Source organism: Aptenodytes forsteri, unplaced genomic scaffold, assembly GCF_000699145.1.
Source record: "Aptenodytes forsteri isolate BGI_AS27 unplaced genomic scaffold, ASM69914v1 Scaffold257, whole genome shotgun sequence".
Taxonomy (NCBI): domain Eukaryota; kingdom Metazoa; phylum Chordata; class Aves; order Sphenisciformes; family Spheniscidae; genus Aptenodytes; species Aptenodytes forsteri.
This window is the reverse complement of record NW_008795194.1, coordinates 10,608,283-10,621,049: the sequence shown is the minus strand read 5'-3', so window position 1 is coordinate 10,621,049 and position 12,767 is coordinate 10,608,283. Positions and strand designations below refer to the sequence as shown.

At 40.1% G+C, this 12,767-nt stretch overlaps 1 protein-coding gene across 1 annotated transcript in view; it reads right to left on the bottom strand.

Annotated features, from left to right (window-relative positions):
• Positions 1 to 10,022: 10,022 nt before the first annotated feature.
• Positions 10,023 to 12,767, bottom strand: part of VIPR2 (vasoactive intestinal peptide receptor 2) — a 64,708-nt gene continuing 61,963 nt past the window's right edge. The window contains exons 11-13 of the mRNA XM_009278695.1: positions 11,766 to 11,895; positions 11,638 to 11,679; positions 10,023 to 10,740 (exon numbers count right to left, since the gene is read on the bottom strand). Of these exons, the coding sequence (XP_009276970.1) occupies positions 10,567 to 10,740; positions 11,638 to 11,679; positions 11,766 to 11,895 (346 nt within the window). The 3' untranslated portion in view covers positions 10,023 to 10,566. The remainder of the gene's footprint in view (positions 10,741 to 11,637; positions 11,680 to 11,765; positions 11,896 to 12,767) is intronic.

The window sequence follows — 12,767 nt, the reverse complement described above, 5'->3', positions numbered from 1 at the left end:
GGTCCTAAATCCAAAACACAGCACTGTACCAGCTACTAGGAAGAAAATTAACTCTATCCCAGCCAAAACCAGGACAATAATTTAGCTGCAATCCGGAGCAAAACTGCTCAGGTTTTATATGCAGTGCACATTTCTGAAAATTTATCTTCTAGTTTAGCTTCATACCTATACAATGGAAAGTTTTTTGGAAGACCATTCACAGTTCCCCATGAAAATGGTCCCCAGGGAGTGATTGACTCAAATGGGCTCTTCAGCAAAGCTCTTGACTTCCTATCACAACCATTTTTCCACCTACCTCATACTACATGTGCCCCCCCCAACCCAAGCTTCCCTTTGTTCTTCCATCTTCTTAGAGTACAATCTTATTTCCTCAAAGTAAGATCCTAGCTTTGACCTTGTTTTATTCCCCGACTTCACATCCTTTTTCTGTATGTTTTTCTTTTAATTTATCATTTTGTGTTAATCCAAATTTTGAAAATGTACTAAAGCAGTTGACTGCAAGTTAGTTGTGAAGGTCAGAAGCCACTTTCCACCCTATGAGCCAACCTAACGCTTCAGTATCCAGATTGTCCAAAGAAACCACTGTTTTTTAAACCTGATGACACATTGCGTGAGGAAAGTTAAAACCACTCAAAAACATTGCCAAATGCTGAGATGAATAATTACAACTCAGAGGAAATAAACTATTCAGCCCAGACATTTGGAGAACATATATAGAAGTACAGTTGTACTATTCATGGTTCACCATATGAATAGGTAATTGGAAGAACTTTTCTAGGCTAGGGATGAATGCAGAGCACAATAGAGGGAGAAGATGAACTTAGACTAAAAATCTCTTTATAGTACTCACATTTTCTTCCAAAGTATCTGTCAACAGCAGTTTCTGTTCATCCAGGAACAAAGGAGCCATGTCAGACTGAATCTACAGCTGAAACAAGTGCCTGAAATAGCATTAATAGAGAGTTTTATGACAGCAATTGACAAAGGATCAAAACCTAATGATTTTTGTGATTCATTTATGTGTTTAAACTCTCAGATTTGGAAAAGTTTGTAATTTTTTTCTAACTTCTCCTGTTTCTTTCCAAAACTTTGGACATATTAATGCAGTTAAGATCCCATAGTCTTATGGGAGTGTATGAAGTGCAAGTACATGGGTCATGAGGTTTAATCCCCTGCTGTTTTAGACTCATACCATATTACTCCCTCTAAGCCATATAAACAGGAATCTGAAAGTGGAATTTTCCTTAGATGCCATGAGGCTTTTTCAAAACCTCACTCCTTTGGTGATTACAACTTTCTGACTTCCAGCCTCAGTTTATGCGATGCCAGTCAATATTTGACTTTTCTATGGAAATTTGCACAGGTAGCAGGACCATAAAAAACTCCTTCACATTTGTGCATCTAAGAACAGTTGTTACTAATCCTTTTAAATAAAACCCTCCCGCTCCTCATTAGGCTGTTTCAAAGCATTGCTATAAATTCAGTATTTCACTGCAGTGAAGCTAGAGAAAGTTGTAAAGTAAGTATCTTCCTACTGAATGTCATGGGAGTGGGACAAATAAAACTAGCGATCACCCGGTTTAAGTTAAGATTCAGATTTCATAAGCAGCTGAAAGAATGGGAAAACCTCAACATATCTATAGCACAACGCTGTCAGACTGCCAATGAGAGGGAAAGGTATGCGTGAGGGGCAGCAGCACTGTCAGGGCTTGCTGAACCCGCTGCGGGGACAGGGGTTTCCCCGCTGCAGCCCCTCGCAGGCGTCAGGCAGGTCCTTAGTGCAGCCCTCCCTTGGGGCAGGACGTGAGATATCCCAGAGGCAGGATCAGCGCTCGGACTGGATTTTTGGCTTTGCGTTCAGGCAAAAAGGGGATTTATAAATAGAACACTTAACTGAGATGTTTAAAGTTAGATAGAAATGAACTGGGCCTAAATGACAAAAAACCAGTATTGCCTGCATCTTCCAAACTGTAGTCAGCTCATATTTGGGGCATCAGGACGAGTAACCGGAGCTACACCCTGAGCAAGGTACATGCTGGGCTTTTAAAGGATTTTTAAAAAACTTATTAACAATATTAATTCCATATGTTACAAGACAAAATGGTACTTTCAAGTGTCTAAATTGATAAATTATTGTCCTAATCCAAGAAACAGGATGTTACGGTCTTTATAGGCAAAATGAAAATGATTCTTTAAAGATGTTGTGTATTTGAGGGAAACAGTATTTTTCTTCATGTTTTTATTGTTGATAAGGTCAAGTTAAGTGTTTTTTAATAGAGGCCATATGGTTTGGATACTTATCTGAATAACAGAAGCTAGAATCTGCAGGAATGATTAAATTGTCCAATTCATCACCTGGCTAAGACACAATCATCCTCTACAGCACAATTTTCTGTATTACTCAGATTATATTTTAATTTTCAAATTGCTTCTCATGAATACAGCTCTGTATAACAAAATGTCCCCTAGTAGTCAGGATCCATTATTAATTATATTGTTATAAACTTGCTTACTGATTCCCTCATTATTTGCAGAGTATTTTTTCATATCCTACAGAGACAGGCAGCCAAAGCCCAAGGCACTAATTAAGAGCAGGTGAAGAATGTAAGCAGGAAACCAGGGATAAGCAGTGGCTGAGGGCTATTGCTAAATAAAGCCTTTCTGAACAGAGAATTTCACAGCTTAACAGGATTGTGTTGAGAAGCAGTCTCCATTACAAAGGCACCAGCTCAGAAATACAGAAGGGCTTCAACATAAAGCACAGCTCTTCGTTTTGATTTTTCTTCCAAATCCAATATTCATATTTAGTTGAATATCCTAGGGCACTGGCTATATACTGTAGGATATTACTGGAGAAATATTTCTTTTCCTATGTGAAAAATCTATAACTAGTTTGATACAACGTATACTTACTTATTAAATGGTTTGATACAATAGTTTAACCTAAATTGCATATCAGCTAGCTCACAATATATTCCAGCCTATGTTGCTAAGGAAAGTTGAGGGTATTAAAATACAGTCAGTTATAAATAATAGAACTTAATTAACAGAAAGCTTTTTTTTTATTCAGTTGGACACATAGGGTCTGATTATTTGGAACTTTGTACTAACTCAATAGCATTGTCCAGTCCAAGCAATCCCCTTTGCAAACTGGAATGGCCTCTGTCCTGCCATGGAGTCACTGCAGTAGAAGTCAGCCCCCAAATTCCACTGACAACGCAGTGTTGCAGGGAGGCTGCACGCAGACTCTGCCTTTACACAGCAGACTGCAGCTTGCGGTGTAGATTGCTGCTTTTCCTGAACACAGGCTGTCAGGCCTCTCACCGAGCGCCCGGTTCCTCCTTGTGGACTGTGTAAGTCTCCTTTTAGACTGTCACTCTGTCACCTAAGGGCCGACCTCTGCCCGGGTACAAGCAAACAGAACTGGAATTGGGAGCTAGATTGGGATTTGGCTTACGCGCTGCCAAGGGAAAACAAGACGTCCTATAAAAGCAACCCTTACTCTCTCCCCTCCCCAATACACTGATTTTTGCTTTTATTCTGGGGACATCCATTTCTCTAGCTACAGGAGTCTATAAGCATTGATAGTATTAAAACTATCCAGGATTTTTTAAAGGGATCCATTCTTTGCATTTGACAGGACTCAGACTTGCCATGGGAACGTGCAGGTACTGTTGCCAGCACTGATGGGAATCAGTCCAGCTGCCAGCCCCCCTACTCACCTGCACCCTGGCTCTCCTGCAGGTTCAGGCTCATCAGCCCTAAAGCACCTCTCTTGCAGACGTCAAGGTGATCTGGTTGTGGAGCCACCCAATTAGCAATGGGGGAGAGAGGACATGCATGTGGGCAACGACACTGGAGTGCTTTGCAGTCGTGTAATTGAATGTAAAAGGGTTCAGACCGATATGCAGCTCATACAGGCACACACATAAGGTGGGAGAGGATGAGAGCTCAGGTCTCTCAAAGGGTCAGAAGACCCCTCCTGGTGAGGTAGCTTCTGTGATAACTATAGATACACACAGAAGGGGACAGATTCCCTGGTCCGTGAGGGACAGCAAAACGGCACTCCCTCCTTTGTCCCTGGGTGTTGCTGCCAGGGGAAGTACGCTACCCCATGAGGTGCCACCTCCTCCTCCGTGTGCTCACCGCCCTCACTGGCCCCACCAGCACGGCACCACCGCCAGTCTTGCCCTGCTGTGTCTCTTCCCTCTGCCCATTCCCATGGCAGGAGGAGCCTTGGCCTTTCGTTTTCCATACAATACAATTCAATTTTAATTACATTGCCGAGGAACCCTGAGCTGCCAAGGCAGGAGGACCATTTTCAGTTTTGAAAATATGGTTTGAGAGTGCATCTCATAAACACATAAACCACATAAAAAAAAGAAGTTCTGTGCAAAACCTTTGAAATTTTTATTCTCTGATTCCTCTTCAGTCCATTATGGTGTTATTAACTACTACTATCTCTAATAGCATAAAGATGTAAATGCTTATTTGTTCACAGCTTTATATATAACATATCTCAGAGAAGGCTGTTAGGTACGTGACACTAAAAACTGAAAACAGAAAAGAACAAAAGAATGAAACCAGAAGAAACGTATAGTGAATTACAGTATGAAAAGGAAATCTATTTACACACATTAATCTATACAACATCATAGTCTGTACATTTTGTAAAAATTAATCACATTCATTTACATCATCTTTAATTTTTACCATACTTGACAGATAAAAAGTTATTGATAAAGATGACAAAAGAGAATTTCAAAACAATACTCATACTAATATGCCAGGAAAAAAAAAGCTGCAGGTTATCATAAACTTATTACAGTGCTTTGGGAAATAAGGGGGGTTGGGACATTTCAGCCACTGGTTTAGCTGACAATAGCAATGTTACTGACTTAGATTTAACTACATGCTGTTATCGTTGGGCAGAACCAGGTTCAACACGGAGTGGTTAATCCATATCACAGAATGCTCCTTTTAAATGTTATCCTGATGTACTCTTGTAACATACATGTTAGAACACATTATTATTATTTTAATATTGCTTTTTCATCAACAGAATAGCACTGCATACTAACTTCTGCTATTTGGTTATGTCAGGGTAGTACTGACAGCCCACAGCTTATATAGGCACTCATGGTAACATGAAGGTACTTTTGTCAGTAAAAGTATTTCCTGTATCCCAATGCACAGACAGTAATTGCTCGGACAATAACCCTTATATACATAGCGGCTTTCTCTGCAGGTTACTTGCTGGTTCTTCTTTTTTATCAGACATAGTTAATGCTTGATTTTTCATTGGAGATGTCTGAAAAAACTTCTGTATAAAGGGAATTTGGACTTTATTCACAATCGCTTTGCTGAAATGGACAAATTCACAGTCAACAGATGTTTTTTAGAACTCACAGAAACAGGAGAAACATAATACAAATGACTCATCTTAGTTCTTATGCATGGAGTGTGAGACGTGCACTTGCCAATGGCCTTATTTCATAAAGCCGTCCCAGGCAGATTCTCTGGTTTCCTGAGGGTCTATGCCTGTCACTTTCCCCTTCACCATGTTAAAGGCAGAGGGAAGCTTGTCTGGGGCGCATCAGGACATGAAGTAGATGCTACAGAGTGGGGCAGGCTGCCTCCAACTTGACTGCAGGCGGCTTTTTGTAGTGCTTGTTGACACCAATTAGTTATTGCCGCTATAGTACAGTTCCAATGTATGCTTAAACTGGGTAGTTCTGCAGCTGGCTACCTGCAGCACCCATCACCATGCCGTTCAGGTGCAATCTGTTGGGCTCTTGTGCACTCCAGCATGGAGTGCATGGAGTACTTACTTAAATACATGTCAAATTCTTAAAATTTTATGAAAGCCAGCACTGCTTTCAATGGCTAAAAGGGTGCTCTCCATATTCCTAAGGTTATTTTGCAAAGCACATTAATGCACCTGACCCAGACACCAAGGCCAACATATTTTAAAAAGGTACTATTTTATATGGCAAAAAAAATGCCAGCAATAATCTCATTGCATGTCACTAGCCAGTTCCTGGTCAGTTAAAATGACTATGTAAAGTCAAATTTTTCAAAGGTATGACCAGGTGAGCTGCAAGTGGGAGTGAGAAATACGGGCAATGGTGTGTGCACTCCTGAAGGAGGAGATACTGAAATACTTTCTTTGCTTCTCTTGGCCAAAGCTATTATGAATGGAACAGGGCACAGAAGAGAATCAGGAAGAATATTTCAGAAAATGCCTCGCTGTCAGAATTTCAAAATTTTGACATGTTTAGTTTCTCAGAGAGGAAATCAAGACATGATTTAAAGAGTGATTTTCAAGAGACTTCACAGAAAGAAAATTTCTGGTAGTGTAAAGCACTTTGTTTTAGCGTATGACCCCTCTACAAAAGACAAAAAGCCAACCACCTAACCCAAAACAAGACACAATTGTTGAAAGCTGAAGCCAGGCAAATGAAAATGGGACATAAGGCTATTAGCTTTATCACGGAAGGCAGTCAACCACAGGGACACCCTACCAAATGAACTGAGGGATCCTCCGTTGCCTGAACTTCTGAAACCTCCTGCACATTTTTTGGAGGGTAACTTCGGCCAACCCAAGTCACTTGGCTTAAAAAGGAGTATCTGGGTACTATTAGCCAGAAAATGGAATGGTCTTTTCTGGAGAGATTCATCTTACCTAATTTTAGATGTAGAGTGAGAAATCTAAGTACTAGCCAGCTACCCTGGGCTCATTGTATAGTAAGTATAGAGAAAAAGGTGATTCAGCTTACCTACCTTAGATGCCCAGCAGAACATCGGATGAATCATCTTCAGCTAGTGCCTATTTCTCTATGATGAGTACAGAAGGCACTTAAAAAGAGTCTTTTGCTCAGAGACAGACATCCAGCTTTTAGATACTGAAACCAGGGCAGATGAATTTCACCTGAGTTTATCGAGCACCTAGCTGAAATCGACTCTGCAGAGGAAAATTTAAGTCAATCCTTGCTATATATTTAGATTTTGATCACGGTTAGCAATTGGAGAGCAATCTGTCAGTGTGTCCCTCAGGGATCATCAGCAGGTAATGCTGATAAAAATCACGCAGAAGGAATGGTGCCTCCCTGGCAGCTCCAAGGAAAATAAAGTACAACAATTAACCACAGTACGAGAGTGACTTGTATTACTGTTCTTGTTCAGTAACTTTACATGATGTGCTACTGGCTTTTCAGTGGGGACAAAAAACCAGGTTTCCTGCTCTGAAGACTTTACAGCTCAGTTTGGACACTGATACAACCAAAGGGAGAAAGGCAGTAAAGGAATAAAGAAAGGGAGGAGCACCATGTGACAAGGCCCTGCCGGGAAAGCATATGCTTGTCTTGCTGCCTCTACCTCCTCCCCTGATGCTGCCAGGACTGAGTGAGAACTAGGTTTAGGGATGACAGAAGGCCAAATGATGTTTTCTTACGTTGTGCTTTTGACTCTTAGAGTCACCACAGAGCAGAGCAGGAGCATTTAACTCCACACCCTTGTGCAAAATGCAATGAAAGACAAAGCCGTGAGAAGCTATCTTGTTTCTGGGTGTCGCAAAGATGCAAAACATCGATCAAGTACTAGATTTGTCAAACTGTTTTGCAGCTTTTACATACATTTTAACATGATGTGTATCTGTGTGTGAAAAGGCAGCTGAAAGTCAAACAGGTGATGATGGGGCTGATGCTGTAACTTTGCATAAAATTATTTGGAAATCAGAATTTTCTGGGAGTACAAACAAGTGAGCACAGTGCCCTCTGGGCCTTTACTGACATGAAAATGCTTGCACAAAGCATTATGAAGTTAAACTGTCTCACAGAAAACATATTTTCTGTATTTATATTCTATGCTTTTTAATAGAGGGATGAGGTTGTACAAAGTACTGAACTTTTCACTGGTTTGAAAGAAAAATATATGCAGCGCCTCTCTCCCTTGTGTGCCGTTCTTTGCATGCCCAGATAGTCCTTTACAAACTTAGTGACACCACTATCTTCTCTCACTGGTGCAACTTCATTGTCTCATATGGCATTACTCTCTACATGAAAAGTAGCATCAAGTCCAAATGCATCTGCACCCTATTAAAGGAAACTATGCTGTTTTGTTGCAACTTAAAATGTATTTTCCTATTTAAGCTTTTCTGTCTTATAATCCAGAAATCATTAAAATGCAGATTTTCTCCATGCTCACCTAATTAGAACAAACATAATTTTCTCTAGGATACAATGAATTATAAACACATATAATTGGTGATGCATCAGGCAGAACAGACTGATGGAACTGATTGCTTGAAATCTCTATTTCTATGCCATTACTCTGTGTGCCAACTCACTCAAAGAACCTCCTTTGAACATAAAGATGAGTACGCTTGAATGCTTGTCAAGCATGCCTTTCTACCCTAGAAATTTGGGGAAAAAAGTACATCCTGCACGTCACATCTCAGGGAGCTGAGCAGTCCCAATGCCACTTCAGACAAAGAAGCGTAAAGTGCACAGACGTATTTAATTTAGGTATAGGAGCAGCCCCCAATGCTCCAATGTGTCTTCATATATTTGCAGTTAAGAGTTTGTTGATAAGGTTGTTCAGAGATCCAGGAAAAATACTAAAGTTTAGCAGTGGTTTCTGAGTCTAAAGCCTTTGGGAATATATTTAGTTTCAGTATGTGTGTAGGGGCGTATCTTTAGACCCCATGGGACTGTCATTGGGCAGCCTACTTCACTCCAGAATCTCATAGCTACTCCACCACGTGACAGCAGAAAACACTCTGAATGACTGGAGGTGATCAATAGCTTCTTTAAAGTCAAATTTGGCAAAGTAACAATTCATCAAGTGATTATTGTTTAACTCAGATGATACCTACTATGTAAAGTTTAGTGTCATGTAACATTCACAGTTACCTGTTCTGCAGTACTCATGTGAACCATGGGGCCTTTTCTATCTTTGGTCTGACGTAAGTTTGTATCACTCCGGGGTAATCCCACTAAAATAAACTGTGTTTGACTGATAAATAGCTAAATTAAATCAGCCCAAGAGGTGTATGGACACTTCGACAGCTGCCAACAATATTCCCAGCACTGGTAATATTTTCAAGAATGTACCTGTATGCCTGCCAAGACATGCCCTTGCTGCTGTTCTTCCCTTCACCTGGCAATATTACGGACTTTGGATTCTGCTAGCTCCATACAATCTGTGATCTGAAACATCAGGGCAATTGCTTTTATGGATCAGAGGTACTCATGCAAATACATATTATTCCCACTTGCTATTTAGAGTGGACATGGTTAAACGTGACATGGGAAGTAAACATCATTGGGTTTATTTCTTTCAAAGAGTGCAAATGTTCTGTGCATATTTATAAGAATCTGTCAGTTCTGCATCTTTTTTTACAAAGTGGCTACATAAAAGGCTTGGCGTTGTTGAGAATTCCTTCTGTTTATGCCTTCTATGGTAATTTTTAGGGATTCTGTCTAATTTTTTTTGCTGGAGTCATGGTCAGGGCTAAATTTTAAATCAGCTCAGATAGATACAGAATAGAATTAAGCTAAAAGAATTTACATTAGTCCTTAAACGGGAGTTGTAACTTTATTGCAATATTCCTTGGTTTAGCTGCCAAGTATGTAGTTCTAGAGACATATTTCAATGAAAACATTATATAGAAATGATATTTTCAATGGGTAATACACTATCCAAGGCTGTTTATCCTATGCCAGACTGCTCTAGCAATAAAGCACCTCTTCAAAAAATTCTTTAATAAAAGATCAACACAAATCTCTGATTTTAAACAGAAGAGAACAGCTGGTGATTGCAATAGCACTATTGGAAAATGCTGATGTTTTAATCAAAACTATTACAGTAGCCTTTTCTGTATGGACTGCAAAGGTAGCCCTACTTTCTGCACCTAAACATAAAACCAGGCACTTTTGAAAGGAACAACAGCTTGGAATCAAACTCTGTAGAAAGTAATCTCTGAAATTTATGCAATTAGCCGAGAAGTACTACCTTTTTTCCCTCTGTATTAATAATGTTCGTGATTTCCTGGATCAGCACACTAAACTCCCAGTGCAGTTAATTATAGTCTTACATGTCTCTATTTTTATTTTGTTTTCCATAATTAGGAAAGAATTTCCTAATCCTTAAGGAAAGAAATGTTTCCTTAAGTATAAATAAAGTGTAAGAAATTTTCTTGCTTCCCATCTTAACCTTTTCAACATGTACCAAAGCAGTCTGCGTTGAACAGGATACCAGACATCTATCTTGCAGACGTGTTGGGAGGGTAGAGGGACCATTATAGTAAACGAGTTTTTGAATAGTTACGGCTAGTAAACAGCAAGAGAACATCAGAATTAATATGAATACCATTCAAAAAATCCAGAAAGCATCTGTGGGGTAGGTATCTCTGTTTCTAACTGGTTGGCTGCATAAACCAATTTCCCAAATACCAACATGTAGAAAAGCAAAGCACTAAACTGTACATTTTATAAAGTATCACACCAAGTTGCATAATGAATCATATATCCCACAGTTTTTCATGTTTCGGGGGACCTAGCTAATTTAAATCATGGTGGTCTCTGTCTGCATAAATGACTGAGCCCCTGAATTCCGGTGGAGCTGAGAAACGCTTTCTGATCCATTTCGAGAAATCGAAGAGCTGTGGAGTCTGTAATCTCTGCCTGCTGTCTGCTTCCAGCACAAACTCCGCCATTTTCTTTTCAGCTCCCCTTGCACCTGTGTTAAAAAGAAAATGCACAAGATGAGCTGAAAATGTTCTTGTACGTGAGGAACTTTTCCACGTTTATTGGTGGTCAAATGGGGATCTCTAGAAATAGAATCATAGAATAGTTTGGGTTGGTAGGGACTTTTAAAGATCATCTAGTCCAACCCCCCTGCCATGGGCAGGGGCACCTTTCACTCAATCAGGTTGCTCAAAGCCCCATCCAACCTGGCCTTGAAGACTTCCAGGGATGGGGCATCCACAACTTCTCCAGGCAACCTGTTCCAGTCTCTCCACCACCCTCACGGAAAACATTTCTTCCTTACATGCAATCTAAACCTACTCTTTCAGTTTAAAACCATTACCCCTTGTCCTGTCACTACAAGCCCCGCTAAAAAGTCTTGCTCCATCTTCCTTATAATCCCTGCTTTTTATACTGAAAGGCCACAATAAGGTCTCCCCGGAGCCTTCTCTTCTCTAGGCTGAACACTCTCAGCCTCTGTTCACGGAAGAGGTGCTCCAGCCTTCTGATAATTTTTGTGGCCCTCCTGTGGACTCACTTTAACAGGTCCACGTCATTTCAATTTTTGGATAAATTTCTAGACTTGCTGCACCTCACTTGCACAATCCACATTGCTTATAACAGAGCTAGAATAAGATCACGTTAGGTAACAGAAGACACACTTACTAACACCTCGGTTTGCAAGGAATTATATTTCAAACAGCTCTTAACTCTTCACCCAACTACACTAATTTCTCCTGTTGCATAGAAACTGCCACATATATATTCTATAAATAGGAATGCAAATGTCTTCTAAAACAGCTTCATGTATCAGAGTGGAATTATAGGGGCACTTATACATTTACTGAAAACAATATTTAACATCCTCAGTAGGAAAGGTGAGACTTACTTCACTGTTCAAAAAACAATACAGGACTGCAACAATCAACCCCTGGAAAGAGACAATATTCCTTAGTTAGTAGGCAGCACCAACCTAGGTCAATAAAACTTCTTTTGAATAAAAACTTTAAAATTTACCTGAAAAGATCCCAAACACAACTCAAAGATTATTTTATAATAATTGGAACTGCGGTCAGGAAATAGAGCAAACACTGTGTAGTGAACTCCAAATAACGGAATAAGCAACAACGTGGATTTTGCAAGTCTCCTGGGTAAATAAGAGAGAAAAGAGTTTAATGATAAGCTCTTCTTTTACTAAGATAAGAACCTGATGCAACGTCGTTTACATAAACCTCGTATGACTTCAGATTTATAAACAGTCTTAGTAAGAGTCATTTATTGCAAATTGTTTTCCTTTCAGGCTTGCTATGAGATTAGCCACATAGTAACCTCATAAATTAACGTGTGGAATTCCGTGTTATACTTGATCTTGCTGACCTCGCACTCTTCCAAAAGGTGGCAAAAGGCTGCAGGGCCTCTCTAAACCAAAAGACCCTTTTCCAGTTGCCCTCTGGACAGCAGCAGGGTGTATGCCCTCTGCTGTGTCTCTTTGACACACATTCAGTTCCCAGCCTGGTTTCATGGCACGGTTTTTGGGGGTGGGGTTTTACTGCATTATTCCACAGGACCACATTCAACAGAGTGCCACAAGCTGCCATCAGATCTCTCTAGATATTTTCTACCTGGCATAAATGATTCAGAGTGGAAAGGAATCACGCCTTCCTGCAAAGTCATTGTTGTGGTTTAACCTCAGTTGGCAACCGAGTACCACACAGCTGCTCGCTCACCCTTCCCCTCCCCGGTGGGATGGGGGAGAGAATTGGAAGAGTAGAAGTGAGAAAAACTCGTGGGTTGAGATTAAAAGTTTAATAATTGAAATAAAATAATAGCAATAATAATAATAATAATAATAATAATACTCTATCCCTGCCGAAACCAGGACAGTCATACTGACTTGTATAGAAGGTAAAATCTCTCTCTTGAAATTAACTGATGTTAATTTCCTTTAAATGTGCAACCGTATGGTTAGTCTGTACATTGCACATACACAATATGCAAACAGTACCTAGGAAATGTGAT